The 23658-nt window shown below is 37.1% G+C and overlaps 2 protein-coding genes and 1 pseudogene across 2 annotated transcripts; all 3 read left to right on the top strand.

The window, feature by feature from the left end:
- The first annotated feature begins 3942 nt into the window (after positions 1 to 3942).
- Positions 3943 to 4872, top strand: LOC127690091 (olfactory receptor 147-like). The gene has a single exon (XM_052189646.1). The coding sequence runs from the start codon at positions 3943 to 3945 to the stop codon at positions 4870 to 4872; it is 930 nt and encodes a 309-aa protein (XP_052045606.1).
- Positions 4873 to 6024: 1152 nt separating this feature from the next.
- On the top strand, positions 6025 to 17596 carry LOC127689787 (phosphatidylinositol-glycan biosynthesis class X protein-like; annotated as a pseudogene).
- A 3546-nt stretch (positions 17597 to 21142) lies between these two features.
- Positions 21143 to 22075, top strand: LOC127690090 (olfactory receptor 147-like). Its single transcript, XM_052189645.1, has one exon. The coding sequence runs from the start codon at positions 21146 to 21148 to the stop codon at positions 22073 to 22075; it is 930 nt and encodes a 309-aa protein (XP_052045605.1). The 5' UTR covers positions 21143 to 21145.
- Positions 22076 to 23658: the final 1583 nt, after the last annotated feature.

Genomic DNA, 23658 nt, shown 5'->3' with positions numbered 1-23658 from the left:
TTACTGTAATTAAGAGATTTATGAAATAAATTTGCCTCTAGCCTGAAGCACCACTGGCCCAAGGACAGGTGGAATGGTAAGGAATTTTAAGGGGCATTCTTTTCTTGTGTAACTTCTGTTAAATATACATATGTTAAAATGATTCTTAATGAATTATGCTATACCCATATATCAATGTATCTGTCATCCCACTGCAGAGAAACTTCTTGTAATGGAAAAGAATTCATATTGAGACTCGTTTTTGATTAGCATGCAAAGAACAAGGGACTTTGGGGTGCTCAACAGTAATGGGACATTCATATAGTACCTCTCCCCTCAGGTTCATAGATTAGGAGACAGAAAAATTACAAGAGCCAGCGGTACTGATTTATTACTTCAAGCAAATAAGCAAAGTGTACTAATGGCTCTTTGAAAAGCTGTGTGGAAACACTTGTACTCTAGCACTTTTCTAATACATAAGGGAGGAATTCCTCATAAAATTCAAAGCTTCTGTAAGGCAAAGGATGCTGTCAATAGGACAAAATGGCAACCAGCAGATTAGCAAAAAATCTTTACCAATACTACACTCTCATAGAAGCAGGAGGAGGGAGAATGAGATAAGGGGTTTCCTGGAGGGCAGATACCAGAAATGGGGATAACATTTGAAAAGTATATAAAGAAAATATTCAATAAAAAAGGGAGTGACAATATACTCTAAAAATACCAAGATAATTAAAACAAAACTAACCATTTTTTTTAACGTTTTACATGGAACACATTTTAATGAATCTTCAAGTCCTGATCACCAGGGGACACCAAGGCATATTGGTCCTGTGGGGTTGCATTTCAAGTTTGCCCTAAGGAATTTTTGGTCCCTTACTAATTTTGGAGAGTCAAGAATAATTGAGATTCATTTTAGTAGTTGTTATATTTCTTTTTATATAAAATAAAAAAAAAACTGCAATTGAGGGATATCCTTGTTTTCTTCTTTTTTCCATTATGTTTACTACTTTTTTTCTCATAGGCTTCATCAATCCTTTGCTTTGTTATCTAGAGAAATGACCTGTGCTTCTTCTCATGTCCTAACACTTGTTTCTAATTTACTTAGTCTTTTGGTACATTCAAACTTGTACTTTCATTGTACTTATTTCAAACTTGTACTTTCATTCCCAGTTGATCAAAATTAAATGCAAAATTCTGAGCAAACGTTTTTCTTTTTACCTTCTGTTTGTAACAACACCTAATGGCTACGTAGTCAACCCCTAGGAGAGTGTCTTGCAGGTTTTTGTTGCTGCTGTTTCCTTGTTTTCCTTTAATGAGAAATCTTGCTGGATACTCTATTGCAATGTCTCCTTTATAATTTTTGTTTATCACAGCATTACTCTTAATTCAGCAACTGTCTTTTGTTTTTCATTGTTTTTTCCCCTTCCTTCTTGCTCTCCCCTCCTTTCCTTTTCTCTCCCTTTTCCCACGTTTTCTCCTGTTCCCACTCACTGCCTGTTGTATTTGCCTCTGAAATTTATCCTTGTTCCTTCTCTGTAGTGCTTGTCATTTTTCTTTGTTCTCCCATGCTATATTAATCTAAGTACTGAAACTGTTTTGATTTTGTGTGACGAAGATTAAAAAATTGATACTTCCCAATGCATTCCCAAAGGAATAGAACATTGATTTGGCATTTCAGTTTTCATTCTAATTCACTATTACAAATTTTTCCATGATCTGAGTCTATGTTACATGTGTGTCAAAAAAAAGCATTGGGAATTCTTACCATTTTTAGGAAATTAGGGAAATGTTCAGGTATTTAAGCTATAACTTTCTTTCTTTCTTTCTTTCTTTCTTTCTTTCTTTCTTTCTTTCTTTCTTTCTTTCTTTCTTTTTTTCTTTCTTTCTTTCTTTCTTTCTCTCTCTCTCTCTCTTTCATTCATTCTTTCTTCCTTTCATTCATTCATTCTTTTGTGTGTCTTTTGCTTTCTGAGCTCAGTAGTGCTGATCTGAAGTCCAGTTTGAAAATAAGCATTGGGTCTCCAGGTCCTATGGATGTGGTCCTTGTACACATTCTTGTCTAAAATAAAAGCATTGACACTCTATGAGTATTTTCCTGTGGGAAAATGTTCTGTGTTATATTCAGTATGTTTACATAGAGGGCTGGGAAGGAATACTCATTTATTCATTCTTCTCTACATATTTATAGATAATCCCATGGATATGTAAAATTCAATTGCTTTCAGTGCTTTACTAACTAATTAGCTCTGAAGAAAACAGCCAATTTCCATTTGATGCTATGGACCTGGAGGAAGAAGTATGTGTGTTATCCATGAAAGAAGACATTGTTAGGAAGCAGATAAGATTTCATCTAGTGATAGAAAGTATGGAGAATCCATAGCATATTAGACAAGATTTGGATATAGTATTAAATTGACTTCTAATGCCTTTCCATTATATTGATAGATTGGTGCATCTCACAGCCTTCATCAGAGATGCTTCTCTTAGCAATAAATTAAGATTAACCCAGATATCAATGGCTAGTCAATAGGGAGAGAATAAGTAAAGATGAGTGTCTGGTCCTACAAGGGAACTCCAGATTTTACACCTTCACTCAAGTCTCAGGAATCATTTGGGAAATAGAGGAGGAAAGACAGTAAGAGCCAGAGGAGATACGTGACTGTATTAAAACAATGTTTTCAGGACATTCTTAAGGAACTCACAATGGTAACAATTGTAGGCATAAGTCCTAAAAAAAAAACCAAGCCTGATAAGATCCACGAATGGAGAGTAGATATGCCCATGAATTCAACCTCTAGCTGAGTAACTTTTAGCAGTTGATGGATACTTTGAGAAACATCATCAATTTCTGATGCACTCACACACACACACACACACACACACACTCACAAACACACACACATACAGGTAATACTGAATCGACTCAGTGGTTTAAAAATTGGAAAAGAACAAATGAATTGGGGAGGGAATAGTGACAAGAGTATGGGGGAGGAATTGGAGGGAAAGACATAAGGGATGAACTTCATCAAAATACGTTGTATAAGTATATAAAAAGTTTGAACTATGAAACAAAATTGTTTACATCTAAATGAACCAATGTTATTACTATTGAACTAATTTACAAGTACCATAGCCACAAATCCTAATCTCTCAGGAAAACACCTGGGAAATATAAACCTTTCACGTTTTAATCAGGACGCTAAGAGTACAATATCATAAATGTCCCCTTGGGTCATTACTAAGTGGCCCTTGTGACATCAGAAGATGGTATTTACCAACCTCTGTTATAAAGAAAGGTATTGTAGGAAAAGCCAGTACCAAAAATCATGATCCAGAATTTGCGGCTCCTCAGAACCTGGATGAATGAGAGCTCTGGTTTCCTCTGTTCAAAATTAATTATACTTACCTCCAAAAAGCCAAATAGACTAACAACAGAAAATACTTCTTTCTCTAGATTTACCTTTAGACCTCATCCATACCACTTGTATTTGCCCTCCTGTGGGAAAACAGAAGAGTCAGTAAAGACACATCTCAGGTCTCAAAGTACAAAGGTACGTATTGAACTGGATAGATGCAGGATTTTCTTAACCCTAACTACAACGGAGCAATACAGTGAACCTTTGATGTGCCTTATCTCTTCTGTTTTGAGATTACCACTGAAACTGCAGTAGGAGAAGAATGGTCAAGGGAAAAGTAGAATCAAGATGCCACAGAGGCAATGATGGCTATTGTTTGCTGAATATTATTCCCACATAAATGGCTTCAATATATTTATGGTTATTTCTGTACTGTAACTCCCACAAAATGTAGTAAAGAAAGGAACAAAGAATTGTGAGCTTGAATTTATCTTTCTATTCTGGTTCTTAGTCTCATAGTAATGTGGTAGGTTGAAGGGTGCTAGAATTTCATTTTAATGTAATAATTATTATTGTTCTTACAGATAAGACCTAGGAGGAAAGAATGATTTTCGGAAATGCCTCTTCAGTGAAAGAATTTATCCTGCTGGGCTTGACACAGCAACCAGAACTCCAACTGCCTCTCTTCTTCCTGTTCTTGGGAATCTATGTGGTCTCTGTGATGGGGAACCTGGGCTTGACTGTTCTGATTGTTTTGAATCCTCACCTGCACACCCCCATGTACTACTTTCTCTTCAACCTTTCCTTCACAGATCTCTGCTACTCCTCTGTCATAACCCCCAGAATGCTGGTGGGTTTTGTGAAGCACAACACCATCTCTTATGCTGAGTGCATGACTCAGCTCTTTTTCTTTTGCTTCTTTGTTATTGATGAATGCTACATTTTAACAGCAATGGCCTATGACAGATATGCTGCCATCTGTAAGCCCCTGCTTTACCAGGTTACCATGTCTCATCAGGTTTGCCTGTTGATGACAGTGGGTGTGTATGTGATGGGATTTTTGGAAGCCATTGCACACACTGGTAGTATGGTAAGCCTGACCTTCTGTGATGGCAACATCATTAATCACTATGTGTGTGACATACTTCCACTCCTAAAACTCTCCTGCACAAGCACCACCATCAATGAGCTGGTGGTTTTCATTGTTGTGGGTATCAATGTCATAGTTCCCACCTTGACTATCTTTATTTCTTACACCTTGATCCTTTCCAACATCCTCGGCATCCGTTCTGCAGAGGGTAGGTCAAAAGCCTTCAGTACCTGTGGCTCCCATGTGATAGCTGTTTCTATTTTCTTTGGAGCTGCAGCATTCATGTATCTTAAGCCTTCTAGTGCATCTGTGGATAAAGATAAAATATCTACTATCTTTTATACCATTGTGGGGCCAATGCTGAATCCTTTCATCTACAGTATAAGGAATAAGGATGTCCACCTTGCACTTAGAAAAACTTTGATGAAAAGGAGTTTTACCTAAGTAGAATCTCTATTTGTTATGGAACCAAAGTCTCATGGCTTCTGTGGTTTATGTTTTCAGAGAATTAGTTGGAGTAGTAAGTAACATACTTAGGATTTGCTTACATTTAGGAGTTTCTAGAGTTAATCCACAGTTTTTTTAAACTAACAGTGACAGGAGATAAAAGAACAAATATTTTTAAACATTATGGTAAGAATTATGTAGAATCAAAGTCATTTTGCATTTGGAAAATTAAGTTAACTATGGAGAAATATGCAAAAGGAAAGATAGCGAAAGATGATTAATGGATAATCATCTTAGGATAGAGAAAATAACTTTTCTATAATTTTCCAGAACATTTGTATCCTTTACAGCATTGAAAACTGGACAAAATATTTGTGTAGTTAATTACCGATAGAGGAGCGTTTCTCCTTGGAAATCATGAATATTTAAGTACAATAGAGTGGATATTTTCCACAGAAATGGAAATGCCAAAAGTTTTTCATTGTTGTTTTTTGTCTCTGCTTTTGTAAATAAAGCTTGCTTGCTCAAGAAACTAGAAAAACTGTCTGCCATAATTTTTCTAAATGCTATGATTGCACTTAGACATGGTTGCACCCAGGCAAAGATACATGTGTATATAAAAATAATGTAATCTCCTGATTGCAGGATGCATGTCTGCACATAGATGGGATGCGACCTTATGTTTTCAATTGCCTTTAGAAACCTCTGTCTTTTGTGCCTTGTTGTAACATCATTGAAATCCTCACTCCTAGGAATAACCTGGCCAAATACTATCTGAATAAAAACCATTTCTTTGTCAGACTGGTGAACACCCCAGTCTATAACATTTTGATATTCCAATGAGATATGTGTGTTCATCTGGAGCTGCCAGGTTTTGTGATGTGCCTTGACAACCTACAGGCTTCCACATTAGAGCCTGAAATAAATTGGAGAGGCCCAGTGCTTGGGGAAACCATTGGTAGTTTCTTTGTGCCTAGAATGTAAAAATGTAGTATCCAAAAGCTTTTAGCTATATAATTAAGAATCCTGTCTGTAGCATACATTAAGTGGAATTGGAAAAAAACTGAATGTGTGGGCTTAATTTTCAAGTCAGATGTTCAGCCTGGATATTGTTCATCATTATTGTTTGATTCCCAGGAAGACTATGACATGGGATCTGACAAAGTGGGAGGTTCCGTACTTGAGGGAACAACAGAACAGGTGAGATGAAACTTGGCTGTTGCGTATGTGAATAAAAGTGGCCACCAAATATTTGTTTTTGTATGGTGTCCTCTGACTTCATGAACTTTTAAAGCTTCTGTTTGATGGACATTTGTTTTTTGCATTTTCATGAACTTATTGTAGTGTTGATTGGATTGCATGTTATATTGCTTATTGTTCTGGAGATAATTAAGACAATTTGTGAAAATCTTTGATTCCCAGATTTAGGTTAATTTAAGGTATGAATAATATTCAAATGTTTTATGCTGTTCCACTTTATTGAAAACCTAATGCGTACGTCACATAAACCTTCTTCTCTCCATCCATTCTCCAATCACCTCCCTCCTTTTTTTCCTCTGTCCTTATATTCCCCTCCAATGCTAGATCAATCCTTTCCAGGATCAGGACCTTCTCCATACTTCTTCATGGGAGTCATTTGTTATATGATTTGTGCCTTGGGTATTCAGGGCTTCTGGGCTAATTAATATCCACTTATCAGAGATTGCATTCCATGTGTATTCTTTTGTGACTGGGTTACCTCACTTAGGATGATATTTTCCAGATCAAACCATTTGCCTAAAAATTTTGTGAATTCATTGTTTCTAATTGCTGAGTAGTATTCCATTGTGTAAATATACCACATTTTCTGTATCCATTCCTCCTTTGAGGGGCATCTGGGTTCTTTCCAGCTTCTGGCTATTATAAATAAGGCTGCTATGATCCGGGAAAGGGGAAATCATTTGGAATGTAAACAAAGAATATAGAAAATAAAAATATTAAAAAAAAAGAAAAGCTAATACAGGAGTACCATTTCCACCCTGTCCCAAATCACACTTGTTTCCTCCAAAACTCTGTCCTGTGTCAAGGGTGTCACCTGACTTTGTGACAAGGTGAGAAAAACACAATAGGACAACAGAAGACACAATGTGCTTTAAAATAGCTAAGAGGTAGACTAATCCCAATGGGGAGGGGATTTTTGCTACTTCTCCTCTCTCTCTTTCTCTCTCTCCTAATTTCATTTAGCTCAGTATGACTTTTGCTGATGTATGAACTTTATTTCAAGATTTGTAAGAGTATTGTGTAAACTCCTTTTTAAGTTCATTGGGAATGGTTTTTGTATATTCTGTTTCTAAAAGTTAACTTAAACTTAGAACAAAGTGTTGACAATTGAAATTCTAAACACAGGTAATAATCATTACTGCAATACTATATATGTATCTTGCATTCAACTCTCTCTCCTTTTGTTTGTTAAATAGTTGTTCTAAGATCAGAACTATTTTTTTGTTTTCTTTTGTTTTTGTTTTTGTTTTTCGAGACAGGGTTTCTCTGTATAGTCCTGGCTGTCTTGGAACTCACTCTGTAGACCAGGCTGGCCTTGAACTCAGAAATCTGCCTGCCTCTGCCTCCCAAGTGCTTGGATTAAAGGTGTGCGCCACCACCACCTGGCTCAAATCACAACTATTTAACCTTACCATCATCTTGGTTAAGGTAACTATGTGGTATAAACCAACTAAGGTGGCAACAATAGTTCTCTTCCATTGGTATAGGTGTTTGCTTGATAAATCTTGTCCTATAAATAAAAACAATAAATGAGTACAGAATCATAAGTATAAAGTTTAAGGAAGACAGAGTTTAAAGCAATACATTTTAACAAGATATTAAAACTGTACCAACATGCATTATATACAAGGATTAAAAATAAAAATAAAAGATTTAAAGGGTGACGAATATAGATAATTCTCTCTTTTATCTTTCAATTTTTTTACTATAATATCCAAGCAACCAGAAAATTTGAAATATAACATCAAAGAGGAAATGATAAAAGATGTAAAAAAAGACTTTAATAACTTTATTCTTCAAACTTGTCACTATAAATGAGGTTTCATTTACTATGATCAGTAACTTTTTTTCTCTATTTAAAAAAGGCTCAATAACAGGGCTTTGGGGTGTTAGATTTTTCTCAGAATTGCGTCATGGATGAAACAAAATGTTTGCCCTTGAATATTCTCAAAATTTACTAGGTCTGAGATCTTCACAGGTTTGATATATGCAGATACTCTTCCAGTAATATTACTAATTCTATTTCTCAGTTTAAGTAGAGGGCTATGGCCAGATACATTCTGGAGTTAATAGATCACACCAGCTTACAACTCAGAGCACTAGACCTAAGGAATCCATTTAAAAATGGTTAAGGCAGCCGGGTGGTGGTGGTGCATGCCTGTAATCCCAGTACTCTGGGAGGCAGAGGCAGGCAGATTTCTGAGTTTGAGGCCAGCCTGGCCTACAGAGTGAGTTCTAGGACAGTCAGGGCTATACAGAGAAACCCTGTCTCGAAAAAGCCAAAAAAAAAAAAAAAAAAAAAAAAAAAGTCAAGGCAGAAAACACTGGTAGAAGAAAAAACAAGAAGCAAAGGAAATGAGAAAAGCTGTGTTATTGAAGAAATCAGCCCAGGTAACTTCCCAGTTTCTGGCTGCTTATCTCTGGCCAGGTTTTTGATGTCACCTTGACAGTCATCAAAAGGATCTGAAATTTGTAGTTGGGTTTTTTTAACTGAAATTGCTAGTAGGCCTTAGTGGGGGGTATCCCTGTTATATGGCCCTGCCACTCATTAGCAGTGCGGGGACTTGGACATGGTGATAATTCGGTCTTATACCTTGCTTTTTGTCACTTCAGCATTTAGGAGATCTCTATCTGGAAGTCATAGGAAGAGGAGAGCTAGCTCTATTACAGGATATAGCACTTGGGAAGGTGAGACATGGACTTCACCTGTGCAAAATAATGGGGATCATAGCGAAGGCATATTTGAACCAATCTCAAAGGTGTGAGAGCAGAACTGGCTTAGCCCCCTGCCAGCTATAGCACTTGTGAGAGTGGTCCTTATGTCTGTTCTGGGCAGAGAGTATAGCTGGCTCTGGATGCCTGGGTGCAGGCTGGCAGCCCCCACGTCCATGAGAGGAGAGCTGTCCTGTTTCCAGGGTGTGGCAGCACTAGAGAGGGCCAGTCACAGCTATGCTGGAGAAATCCTTCTGGTGTTGGTGGTGTTGGAGTGGCAGCAGGATGACCAGCTTAGTTGCTACCCATGACCAGATCCAGGAATTTGAGTTGATCAACCTCAAAAGTGACACCATTTATGAAGTGTTAGACCATGTGAAAGGGCTAGTTTTGCTGATCCAAAGCTGCAGGAACTCAGTGACACAGAGGAATGTCAGGAAAACCAGGAGGAGGCCCAGTGAGGATGCAATATTGACATGATTGAAGAAAGACTCATTGCAATGAAGATTTGTAAGTGAAGGTGTATGGGCAAAGGCAAATAACCTGGGGCACATTGTGGCACAGTATAGCTTCCAAGGACTGAATATTTCTATGCTTTGTTTTGTTTGTTTGATTTTTGGGGAGGTGGAGATCACAATGTTTGAAGGCAGATATGAAGGGTACTGGGTCTCATGATGTGAAAATCACAAAAAAATCCATTAAATGTTTAAATAAAATAACCAGAAAATATAGCTTAGAAAGACCATCACAATTTAGTGTCACAAGATAGGGTTTTGAACAGAGTAAGTTGGCAGAGATCTGTATCATTTTAGATAAAGGATAATAGAGGTTTGAGAAACAGGTGAATGACCTAGATTACAAGGGAATAAAAGAGAAGTTAGTAATGTGGAGAAGTATATGAGAAGGTAAAGAATTAGGGCCACAGCTATGAGCACCAAAACCTGATAAATTCCTGTTTTATGATGTAGCAGGACAATGGCCAAAGCTGTCTGACAAGAGCCTATAGAATATCGCTCCTTAACTAAGGTCTATTGAGGCCAACAAACACTGATTTAAAAATGTATATCTGACCTCTTTGTCTTTGCTAATTTTGTTAAACTTTAGCTATTTGTATAAACTGTATCATACAGAAAACTCTGATATTCTGTAAATGAGGCAGTATGAATGGATCAAAATTAGCTTTTCAGTCTCTCTGGGCAGCATTGCACAGACATTTTCATCCAGCAACAAGGCTACTCTGGCAAGAATTAACATTCAAAGACCTAGGTTTGTGTGACCTGGCTGGAATGGCACACCTTTAATCCCTCTGACTGGAATGCAGGCACACCCTTAGCACACACATTTCATCCAAAACAATGTAGGTAACCTTAACTTTTAGAAAGAAGCAGCCAGGTTTGGAAATGTAAACTCGAGAAACAAAGAATTTGATGAATTGAAGAAAGATTTGATAGAATAAGTCAGATATAGGACATACCCAGCTCTCACAGGAATAGCACAGAAAAGAGAGAAGACTGAAGACAGCAAAGCAGAGTGATAGATAGATGATAGATAGATAGATCGATAGATAGATGATAGATAGATAGATAGATAGATGGATGGATAGATAGATATATAGATAGATGGATAGATAGATAGGTAGATAGATGATAGATAGATAGATAAATAGATAGATAGATAGATAGATAGATAGATAGATAATAGATATGGAGAGAATGGCAGTATTACTTAGTTTTAGAGAGACAGGTTGCTGAGAGAATAAGCTGACACAGGAAGAAGAATGAGGCAGAGAATGAGAAGACAGAAGAATGGATTAAATACAATAAAGTTGGTATGAGGCTACCCAGAACAATTCTGGCATAAGCTAATTAGGCATCTTGGAAGATTATATTGCATGGAGGCAAGAAGCTTCCAGGCCTAGGTCTAGGGATAGAACAGGAAAAGAAAACTTTCTGGCCCCAGCCCAAGCTATGGATTCACACAGCTTGGATTCAGCTCTCATCTCATCCCTTCCACAGAGGAAATAAAAGATTTTCTTCCATTACATTTATGATTTGAAGTTTTGTTCTGGAAAGAAAAGTGCTTCAATTCAATAAATGTAACTTTTACAGCTAAAAGTTAAGAGGAAAAAAAAAACAATGCAATTCTAGCCTACTAACTTTTAGACAGCTAAAGATAAGACATGCAAGTTAATAGTTGTTTACCTTACAAATAATCAAATTATTTAATGTGAGCAAAACTAAGGCTTTTTATTATGATAAAAACAAATACAATCCATTTTATTGGGTCAAGCTTCATTTAGGCCTCCACATATGTTTTCAAGGTTATGTCTGAAGCAAGTAGCTTAAAGCAAGTAAAGTTTATTTAAATCCATGAATAATGCATATATGACACTCAAACCTCTTCAGAGATCTGATGACTATGGCATATGAAACTTTAATTATAATAAGACTTCCTGTGATAGACAAACATGCTAGTTCCTTATGACAGCCCTGTAGTCTTTTGCAAAATGATTCTGCTTGGATTGTGATAATATTAACTACTGGGAAAAAGTGCTCCATAGAACATCAATACCTGCGACCCTGTCTAAATATCGGAGAATCAGGACACTGCAGAATCAGCTGTCCCCTTTGGCCTCACTAATGTAGGAGACTCAAGTTCCTAATATACAGGGAGTCTTTGGAATCTTTTGGGTCTGGCAGTAAAAGACTAATGCTGCCCTGTGTGGCAGTTAAAAAGTTAATGCTATCTCATGCGTGCGCACATGTGTGTGTGTGTGTGTGTGTGTGTGTGTGTGTGTGTGATCATTGGAGACTAATGCTATTCTGCCTCCATGGAGATTACAGAGATTTCTAAAGAGGCTGGGTGATCATCCAGAGTGCTGATAAATCTGCCATCTTAATTAAAACAGAGTCCATTTGGCTTATGCTTTGCTTCAAACTTATCCTTCTTACATTTATGATAGTGTTGATAGCAAACTGTAGCTTTTATCATTGTAGTAGCTGCTGTCTAATCAGTCCATTTCATTTGTAAAATCTAGACCTTTGTTTTTCTATAGCAATTTGGTTTACTGAGAATTAAACTCACGAGGTTTCAATATAACTTCCTAGCATTCCTTTTATTTAGCAGAGCTTGCTACTGCTCTCAGTAATCAATCACAGTGTCTCATGATAAATGATTGGCTTGAAAAAGAAATAAAGGAAGAAAGAATAAAAGAAAGAAAACGTCTGCTTTCATCAGATATGCTCAACTGGAAATAAACAGGTTAGGTCCCTTACCTGCACCTATTCCTTTGGTAGGCCAGATGTCCTTAACATTATTCTGAACTTGTGGAGCACCATTACCCAGCAACCTCTTCAACTGCATTCATCAGACCTGTTGAACAGGAAACACACGTTAGACCATCCCCTGACTTTAATCACCTCTCTGCCCCATCTGCAGCACACAACAAACTGATGGGAAACTTGCACTGCTCAGTGAGTCACATTGTCCATCCCAAGGCTACCTACCAGTGGCCTGCTGCACCAGGAACATCCAGGTTAGGGCCCCTTCTCCAAATACCTGCTACATCAGGAACACCTAGGGACAGGTATAAGCATATGGGTGCTGGCTAGCTTTAGAACACAAACAACAAAAGCCAATATGGCACCTCCAGAACACAGCTATCCTACTTCATCAATTTCTGAATATCCTAAAACAACTGAAACACCAGATACCTTAAATCCAGTCTTATAATGATGATAGATTGCTTAAAGAGGAAATGAAGAAATCCCTTAAAGATATACAAGAGAATATAGTCAAATAGGTAGAAGCCTTTATAGGGGAAACAAATCTTTTAAAAATACAGAAAAAATAATCAGGTAAAAGAAATAGATAAAACAGTTCAAGATTTGAAAATGGAAATATAAGCAATAAAGAAAATTAAACTAAGGCAATTTTGAAGTTAGAAAACCTGGGAAAGAGATCAGGAATAACAAACACAAACATCACCAAGAGAGTACAAGAGTTTGAAGAAAGAATCTCAGGCAGAAAAGATAGGATAGAAGAAACTGATACATCAGTTCAAGCAAATGTTAAATATAAAAAAATTCTGGCACAGAACATCCAGGAAATATGGGATACTATGGAAAGTCCAAAGCTAATAATAATTGGAATAGAAAAAGTTAAAGAGTCCTAGCTCTAAAGACCCCAAAATGTTTTCAACAAAATCATAGAAGAAAATTTCCACAACCTACAGAAAGTGATGCCTATAAATATAAAAGAAATTTACAGAACACTGATTAGATTGGACCAGAAAAGAAAATCCTCCCAACACATAATACTCACAACATAAAATATAGAGAACAAAGAAAGAATATTAGATGTGGCAAAGGAAAAAGGCCAAGTGACATCCAGAGGCAGACCTATTAGAATTATCCTAGAGTTCTCAGCAGAGACTCTAATAGCTAGAAGCACCAACCCAGATTACAATACCCAACAAAATCATAATTGATGGAGTAAACATGATATTCCAGGACAAAATAAAATCTATAGACAAGTCCAGCCTGACAGAAAATACTAAAAGGAAGCTCCAACCTAAGGTTGTTAACTATAAGAAACCACAAGAAATAAAACAGAAACAAAACAAAAATAGCACACATAGGCACACACACACACACACACACACACACACACACACACTCGACCACTAACACCACCATCATTACCACCACCACCATCAACAACAATATCAAAATAACAGCATTTAGCAGTTATTAGTTATTAATATCTCTCAAAATCAGTGGATTCAATTCCCTAATACAAAAATATAGGGTAACAGATTGGTTGCAAAAACAAGACTCACCATTCTTCTGAATAATAGAAACACACCCCATAATAAAGAAAGATATTACTGCAGAATAAAGAGCTGGAAAAAAGTTTCCCAAGCAAATGTTCAAAGAAACAAGCTGGAGTATCCATTTTAATATCTAATAAAATGGACTTTCAACTAAAATTAATCAAATGAGATTGGGAAGGACACTTCATACTAATCAAAAGAAAAAAAAATCCACCAAGATGACATCACAATTCTGAACTCTATTCCCTAAATGTAAGGGCAACCACATTTGTTAAGGAAACACTGCTGTGACTTAAATAATATATCAAAACCCAAATTTTAATACTGGGAGACTTCAACACCCCACTCTCAGCATTGGACGTACAGACAAAAACTAAACAGAGAAATAATGAAACTAACCAATGTTGTGAATCAAATGTACCTAACAGATATCTACAGACCCTTTCACCTATACTCAAAATTATACCTTCTTGTCAGAACTTCATGGAACTTTCTGAAAAATTGACTAAAAAATTGGTCACCGTGCAAGCTTCAACAGATTCGAGAAAAGTGAAATAACTTCTTGTATCTCATTCGACTAATATGGATTAAAGCTGGACTTCAAAAACAACACAAATAACAGAAATCCTCCAAACTCATGGAAATTCAACAACTGACACAATGATTAGTAAGTCAAGGAAAAATTAAAGAAAGAAATTAAAGACTTTCTAGAATTCAATGATAATTAAAGCACAGCATAATGAAATGTATGGGACACAATGAAATCAAGGCTAAGAGGACAGTTCATAGCACTAAGTGCCTCCATAAAAATATTGGAGAGATAACATATTAGAAATTTAAAAGGACACACAAAAGCTTTAGGAAAACAAGGCAAACACTCTCAGAAGGAATAGATTATAGGAGACAATCAAACTTGGCACTGAAAAAAATCAATTACAAAGAAAGAGAACAATACAAAGAATCAATGAAACCAAGAGCTGGTTCTTTGAGAATATCAATAAGACAGACAAACCCTTAGCTAAACTAAGTAAAATGCAGAGAGACAGTATACATGGTAACAAAAGCAGAAATGAGGAGGGAGCAATAACCACTGTCGATGAGGAAATCCAAAGAATCATGAGATCTTACTTCAAAAGACTACAGTTCACAAATTGGAATATCATAATTAAGATGGATGATTATTCTAGATAGATACCATTTACCAAAGTAAAATCAAGATCAGGTAATGATACTTCAATCATCCTACAACAGCTAAGGAAATAGAAGCAGTCATTAAAAGTCTCTCAATGACAAACAAACAAGCAAGCAAGCAAACAAACAAACAACAACTACAACAGAACAAATCCCAGATGGGTTTAGTGCAGAATTCTACCAGACTTTCAAAGCAGACCTAAGACCAATACTCTTCAAACTATTCACAAAATAGAAACAGAAGAAATATTGCCAAACTCATTCTGTGATGCCACAGTCATCCTCATACATAAAGCACACAAAAATTCAACAAAAAGGTAATTTAAGACCAGTTTGTCTTATGAACATTGATGCAAAAATGCTTAATAAAATACTCACTACTGGGAGGCAGACGGATATATGAGTTCGGGGCCAGCCTGGTCTATAGAATGAGTTCCAGGACAGCCAGAGTTACACAGAGAAACACTGTCTAAAAAAAAAAAAAAAAAACCAAAAGAACCAAAAAAACCAAAAACCAAACCAAACCAAAACAAAACAAACCTCACTAACTGAATGCAAAAAACAATCACCCGCTATAATCAATGGGCTTCATCCCAGGGATGGAGAGATGATTTAATATATGAAAATTCATCAATGTAATCCACCATATAAACAAACTGAAACAAAAGAAATCACTTGATCATCTCGTTAGATGCTGACAAAGCCTTTGACAAAATCCAATACACCTTCCTATAAAAAGTCTTGGAGAGACCAAGGTCTCTCCAGAGATCCAAGGTGCTTATCCAAACTTAATAAAAGCAATTTACAGCAACCCAGTAGCCAACATCAAATCAAATAAAGAGAAAATTAAGCAATTCTTCTAAAATTAGAGATAATAGAAGGGTGCCCACTCTATACATACCTCCTATTATATATAGTATTTGAACTTCAAGCTAGAGCAACAAGACAACTAAAATAGATCAAGGGGATAAAAATTAGAAAGGAAGAAATCAAAGTATTGCTATTTGCAGAGGATATGACAGTAAAGTGACCCCAGAATTTCTACCAGAGAGCTCCTACAGGCGATAAATACCTTCAGCAGTGGTTGGAAACATTTGCAGAAAGAGGCCTACAGTCAAACATCAGGCAGAGCTCATGGAGCCTTGTGTAAGGGTGGGGAATAGAACTAAACAAGCTGGACAGGACAGTGAAACTACAAGAAGGCATACAGAGTCAACTAACCTGGTCCCATGGTGGCTCACCAACAAAAGAGCATGCAGAAGTTGGACATACATCTTCTACACATTTACAGCAAATGTGCAGCTTGGTCTTCACGTGGGTCCCCTAACAAGTAGAACAGAGGTTGTTTCTGACTCTTGTTCTATGTCACTGGATCCTGTTATACCACTTGGACTGCTTAATTGGAACTTATTCAGAGAGGATATCCTTAGTCCTGCTGGGTGTAGATGTCCCAGGGTGGGGCGCCACTCATTGTGTGGGCGAGGGGTATGTGTGTGTGTGTGGGGGGGGGTGGGGAATTCTCCAGTGGGGATATTTGTAGTGGGAGGACTGGGAGAAGAGGGACAGTGATTGCGATGTAAAGTGAATAAAAAATAAGTTATTGAACATAAAAAGCTCTTGAGAAGTGTAAGTTGTAGAGGTCTGAAGATATGACAGCATAAATAAATTATGAGGGTCTAAGAAAATAACTAAAGGTACATAATTATAATCTGTAAGAGTGGGGGAAATTAGACTATAAAAATAAATAAACTTAAATGTGATATATGATTTAAGAATTCCAATGTTCAGTGTTTTACTATATACAAGGCTCTCAGTTATCTGGAGTTATAGGGGGCTTCTAGGGTGGTAGAGCAAGCAGCGTTCTGTAAGGGTCACCTGGGCAGGTGGGAGCAAGGTCGGTATGCTCAGAGTCCTTCAATGACTACAGCTTGCCTGGCAAACCCGTTTCGGGCTTCGGGCTCAGGGAGTCCTGGCTGCCAGCACCATAGCCTGACTGCTCCTCTGGGCAGCTGGGCTGGTCAGCAGGCTCGCTGTGGACTTCAGCGACATCCCCTTCAGCGCTGGTGTAAGGGCCACTTGTTCTGAAATTATTTTGAGGCAAGAATTTTTGAAAGATGTTTTCCACGGAGACCTTTTAATAAAAATGAAATTTGGAGAAAGCATTGAGGACTTACAGACCTGCCGGATTTTAATTAAGCATTACAATCCAACAGGACTCTGTGGATTCACATGAGTCGGCTTCATTACAAGAAAGAAGCATAACAGAGGCAGTGATGGTATCAGAAAGTTTAATATAGAAGCCCCCAACTCTTTGTTCAAAGAGTCTGCAGTCCTCCTTTATGCCTGGCAGGATGCACAGTGCATCGACTGCTTCCAGGCGTGTTTTGCCTGTGCACTGTCGCAATCACCAGCCACATAGGAAAGATGGAGACACCCTCATTGTGGTCAACAACCCCGACTTACTGATGTACTGTGACCAAGAGTTCCCAATTTTGAAATGCTGGGCTCAGTCAGAAGTACCTGCTCTTTGTGCTTTGAAGAGTGAGGAGATGCCAATGGAAAAACATGCAGTATAAATCAGTACTTAAAAGTTTGACAGTGCCGGTTCCAGTGGGACTGATTGTACTTACCTCTTTAGTGTGTTCTGTGGCACTGCTCATTACAATTCTGTGTTCTACTTTGATCCTTTTAGCTGTTTTCAAATATGGCAATTTTTCCTTGTAACTTTTATATACAGTTAAATGTTTTCTATGAACCTAATAAATGAGACATTCATTTATGAAAAAATATATTAATAAATGGAGTTCTGATAAGCTGCTAGTCTAGTCTTGGTAACGCACTGACTAATTATCACAGAATCTCAGAATTTAAATTTAAATTAAATTATTTATTATATCCTCAACCATTTCCTGTGACCCAAAGTTGTGAGTCTACTCCAGCAGTTTACTGATTCCCTCCTCTTAATTTATAAAAATTTATATGTTTCAGTGAGTCTGAATTTGGGTCTACTTGCAACAGGACAAATGTACTCCAAATAAATACTCCTATCAATCTTGGCAGATTTTCACTCGGATGATTGACACTACCCAGAAATCATCTATGAACTACAAACTGCTCCAAAGTGCACCATGTTGGGCATCGGTGAGCTTACCTCAAGGCCCCCAGCTGAGCTGTTTGCACAGGGAACATCCTGCGGCTTAATTTGATTCCTGTTTTCCTGCCTGGTGTGGTAGGGACCTCCTAGGTGCCTGACCTATAATTGTTTTTTTTCCTGTTTTTCTTCCTGGCCTCTAGTATATATTGCTGGTCCCTCAGTAAAGCTTTGGCATTCTCCTTACTGAATGACCTGAGTCTGTGTTTTCTGTCAATCCCCCAGGCCTATGCCAGATATTTGGTACTGTGGCAGTGCGGGCTCTCTCAGCACCACACAAGTTCCAGAGGTCTTACAAAACTGGAGAGCCCTGAACTTGCTGAAAGCTGATGTAAACCAGTACAGTGTGATTATTTCCCGTGTCTTCAGCTGGGTCAGAGAAACCACTTGCTTCTGATGAATATCCATTGCCTACATTCTGACCCTGTCTTTGACTGACATTCCAGTCCTCCAGTGCCCGAACAATAATGTCCTAATTTCAGCTGAAAAACATAAATAGAATACAGTATATCACCCCTTATCCTTTACAAAAAAGCTGGAATGCCAGGTCTAAGAGCATCTAATTTCCCCTCCATCGAAGGAGTCTCTTCCATTCTCTCTGGCACAGTGGACAAATGGCTACCTCTAGTGACTACTCCTATACCAGGACTTATGCTGGCCTCTGGTCTCCTTCCATATCAAGAAGGCACCTATTTAAAGCAAACAAAGATCTGTCATCAAGTTAATTCATTAGCAGGAGTAATTCTACAATATAGTATGATTCAAGACCTGATCTATGCAGAACTAAGATGTTTTTACATGGCATTAAGAGAAAATTGTTGTTTCTATACAAATCATTCAAGAATCATCAGGAAAGATCTGGCTGTACACAAAAAAACAAGCAAGACAATAAAAATGAACAAAAAATATGAAGTAAAAACAAATAAATTCTCACCCAAAACATTCTAAAAGAAAACAAAAAACACCAAACAATCAAAAAAAGACAAGAGAAAAATAAAAACAAAAAGGAAACAAACAAATGTCAACAACAAAAATCCATTCTAGACAGAGAAAAGACGCAAAATGAGGGAAGCATTGGTTCCTGTTCTCATTTTCAGATCCTTTCTTGATAGCAACTATATTTATCTGCAATCCTAGGACCCCTCCCACTTCTGCTCCTGATGGTTGCTTTTGACAATTAAGTCATCAGAAATATAAATTCCCATATGGATGCCATAAACTCATAGTTATTAAATCTCAATATTAAAAGGCATCTACTACAGAGTCAAGAATTTGACTCAAGGTACTACTAAGGGAGAATATGATGACTAATATTGTGCTTTAAGTTTAAATTATTGTAATTAAGAGATTTATGAAATAAATTTATCCCTAGCCTGAAAAGAATGCTGGCTCAAGGACAGATGGAATGTTAAGGAATGTTATGGGGAATTTTTTAAATGTACTTATATTAAAATGATTCTTAGTGAATTATGCTATACCCATAGATCAGCCCACTGCAGAGCCGCTTCTTGCAATAGATAAGAATTGATATCAAGACACTCTTTTTGATTAGCATGCAAAGAACAAGAGATTTTGGGGTCTATAATAAAACAATGCTTTTCATGATATTCTCAAGGAACACTCAGTGTTAATAATTGTAGGCATAAGACCCAAGTAAAACAAAGCCTGCTATGACCCAAAAAGGCATGTCAGATATGGTCATTAGTTTGACCTATGACCAAGTAACTATGGGCAGTTGATGAATACTTTGAGAAACCCCATCCATCTCAAGGATGACTCCCTTACATGAGCTACCTATTCTCAACTAGGTAACACATACACACACACACACACACACACACACACACAGTTAATACTTAATAGACACAATGTGTTAAATAATTGAAAAGAATGAATGAATTGGGGAGGCAACAGTGACCATAAGATGAATGGGAGAGGAATTGAAAGGGAAGATATCAGGGATAAGCTTTGTCAAAATACATTAAATAATTGTATAAAACTATGAAACAAAAAAAGTCTACCTCTAAATGAGTTAAAGTCATTACTATTAAACTAATTTGTAAGTACCATAGCAAAAAACCCCCAAAAAGCCTGGTCTGTTGGGAAAATGCTTGGGGAACATAAATTCTTTAATTTTTAATCAGGTCCCTGAGATTACCAATCATCAAACTCTCTTGGGTCATTGCCAGGTGGCTCTTGTGACATCAGTAGATGTTATTTACCAACCATTATTATAAAGACAGAATTATAGGAAAAAGCACCACCTGAAATCATGGTCCAGAATGCATGGCTTCTCAGAATCCAAAAGAATGAGGGCTCTGGACTTTCCAGTTCAAAATTCATTTTCCTCATCTCCAAAGAGACAAACCAGGTAACAACAGAAAATTATTTTTTCTGTTCTATTCACCTTTATAGCTCATCCATGCCATTTGGACTTGCCCTCCTGTGAGTGCATAGAAGAGTCAGTAAAGTCACTTGCCCAGTCTTGAGCTACAAACGTAAGTATTGGATTGGATACGTGCATGCTTTTCTTTCCACTAACTACAAACGAACAACATTGTGAGCTTTGGATGTGCCTTGTCTCCTCTTTTTTGAGATTACCATTTATCCTGAAGTGGGAGCTTGATATTCAAAGAGGAAGTAGAACTGAGATACTACAGAGGCAATAATGGACATTCCTTTCCTGAATATTATGTCCAAGAAATGGGTTCAATTTATTTATGGTTATCTCAGTACCATAACTGTCATAAAATGTAGTAAACAAAGGCACAGAGAATTGTGAGCTTGAATTTATTTTTATTTTTATTTTTTAAATGTCCAACACATCCTGTTTGCTTTGTAATTTCATTCAAAATGCTTATTACCTTTGGAACTGAGTTTGCTTATCTATAAAGTAGGGAAGTTTCATATTTCTTCACCACGTATTTTGAAGTTAGGCAAGATAGTGATGGCCAGGATCCTATTCCTTTACAATCTCAAAATAATAATTAAACTTTGCTATACCTGAATTTATTTTTCTATTTTGGTTCTTAGTCTCATATTAATGTGGTCAGTTGATGGGTGCTGGGGGTTCATTTAACTGTTACAATTTTTACTGTTCTTACAGATATGATCTAGGAAAAATGGCTTTAAGAAATGCCTCTTCAGTGAAAGAATTTGTCCTGCTGGGCTTGACACAGCAACCAGAACTCCAACTGCCTCTTTTCTTCCTGTTCCTGGGAATCTATGTGGTCTCTATGGTGGGGAACCTGGGATTGACTGTTCTGATTGTGTTGAATCCTCACCTGCACACCCCCATGTACTACTTTCTCTTCAACCTTTCCTTCACAGATCTCTGCTACTCCTCTGTCATAATCCCCAGAATGCTGGTGGGGTTTGTAAAGCAGAACACCATCTCTTATGCTGAGTGCTTGACTCAGCTCTTTTTCTTTGCCTTCTTTGTTATTGATGAATGCTACATTTTGACAGCAATGGCCTATGACAGATATGCTGCCATCTGTAAGCCCCTGCTTTACCAGGTTACCATGTCTCATCAGGTCTGCCTCTGGATGACGATGGGTGTGTACATGATGGGCTTTGCAGGTGCCATGTCCCACATAGTTTGCATGCTGAGACTCACCTTCTGTGATGGTAACATCATCAATCACTATGTATGTGATATACATCCTCTCCTTAAACTCTCCTGCACAAGCACCTACATCAATGAGCTGGTAGCTTTCATTGTTGTAGGTGTCAATGTGATAGTGCCCAGCCTGACTCTCTTTGTTTCTTATACTTTAATCCTTTCCAATATCCTTAGCATCCATTCTGCCGGAGGTAGGTCAAAAGCCTTCAGTACATGTGGTTCCCATATGATAGCTGTTTCTCTTTTCTTTGGAGCTGCAGCCTTCATGTATCTTAAGCCTTCTAGTGCATCTGTGGATGAAGATAAAGTATCTACCATTTTTTATACCATTTTGGGTCCAATGCTGAATCCTTTCATCTACAGTATAAGGAATAAGGATGTTCACCTTGCACTGAGAAAAACATTGATGAAAAGGTGGTCTACCTAAGTAGAATCTATATTTGTTATGGAACTTAAATATTATGGCCTATGAAGTTTGCATTTTAAAAGGAGTGATTGGAGTAATAATTGGCATAGAATTTGCTTGCATTCAGGAGTTTTTGTATTCGTCCCATAGTTTTTTAAACCAATAATTACAGGAACTAAAATAACAAATATTTTTAAGCACTATGGTAAGAATTGTGTTGAATTAAAGTTATTTAACATTTGGAAAATTAAATCAATTTTGGAGGAAATTTCAGAAGGATAGTAGAAATTGATTAATGGATATCTTTTTAGTGTAGGGAAAATATTTTGTCTATAATTTTTCAAAACATTTATACCTTTTTCAGCATTGAAAACTGAACAAGCATATTTGTGTAGTGAATGGAAATTACCAGATTTCTTTTTGGAAATCATGCTCATTTAAATACAATAAACTTGATGATATTATACTCAGAAATGGCAAAATCAAGAGATTCCTTTAAGTGTACATGTTTATTTTATTATTTTGTCATGTGTATTTGAGGACATTATAACCCTATTCTCTTTCATGGAGGGCAAGTGTCCTATCACTGAGATACATTTCAATCACCACTGAAACTGGGTACATTTACAAGTTTTATGTGCCTATCTCCGAGACAGTATCTCACTACTTTGGTCAGTAAACTTCTGGGATGAATGAAGAAGATTTCATTATAAGGGCTCCTTTGTTTCTCAAAAGGCTCAGGTAAAGAGGAGAAATGAAGGCACTTTTCTTTCTGATCTTTTCTCATTGTCTTAAAGCAGTTTGGTAAAGAGGAGTTGATGAGTGTTTTGATTCCAGTCCTCTGAAACAGCAATTTACAACATTTAAGATAAAGGAACCTATTGATTTACAACATTTAAGATAAAGGAACCAATGAAGTTTTTCCCTTCATTGATCTAAGGGTAGTTTTGTCTATATAAGGACTTCCTATGTCTCTACTGGAAAGAATTTGATGAAGCAAGTTTACTATGTGATGGATAAGTTTATGTTTTAAGTATAACTTAGTGTGAGCAAGAAGAGATCTTTGAAACAAAATTTCCTCTAGCCTGAAAGCCCCAATGGTTCCAGGACAGATGGAACCTTATGGAATGTTAAAGATCATTACTGTATAATTTTAAAGAAACTTCTGTTCGTCATAAGAATGGTCACACTGTGAACCACTGCTTCTGCATTTGTAAACTAAGCTTTCTTGCTCAAGAAACTAACTGCCATAAGTTTTCTAAATGCACTTAGACATGGTTGAACCTAGGCAAATATACATATGTATGTAAAAATAATGTGGTCTCCTGGTTGCAGGATTCATGTCTGCACAGAGATAGGATGTAACCTTATGTTTTCAACTGCCTTTAGCAACCCCTGTCTTTTGTGCCTTGGTGTTACATCATTGAAATCTTGACTCCTAGGAATACCCTGGCCACACACTATCCAAATAAAAACCATTTCTTTGTCAGACTGGTGAATGACCCAGGCCTATAACATTTTGCTATCCCAATGAGATATGGGTGCTTATCTGGAGTTGCCAAATTTTGTGATATGCCTTGGGGCTTTCACTTTGTGGGTGAGAT

This window comes from Apodemus sylvaticus, chromosome 7 (assembly GCF_947179515.1).
Source record: "Apodemus sylvaticus chromosome 7, mApoSyl1.1, whole genome shotgun sequence".
NCBI lineage: Eukaryota > Metazoa > Chordata > Mammalia > Rodentia > Muridae > Apodemus > Apodemus sylvaticus.
Note: the sequence above shows the minus strand (reverse complement) of the source record. Positions and strands in the feature narration are given on the sequence as shown.

Coding starts and splice junctions, on each gene's coding strand:
- LOC127690091 (XM_052189646.1), top strand. CDS start 3,943: ATGATTTTCGGAAATGCCTCTTCAGTGAAAGAATTTATCCTGCTGGGC.
- LOC127690090 (XM_052189645.1), top strand. CDS start 21,146: ATGGCTTTAAGAAATGCCTCTTCAGTGAAAGAATTTGTCCTGCTGGGC.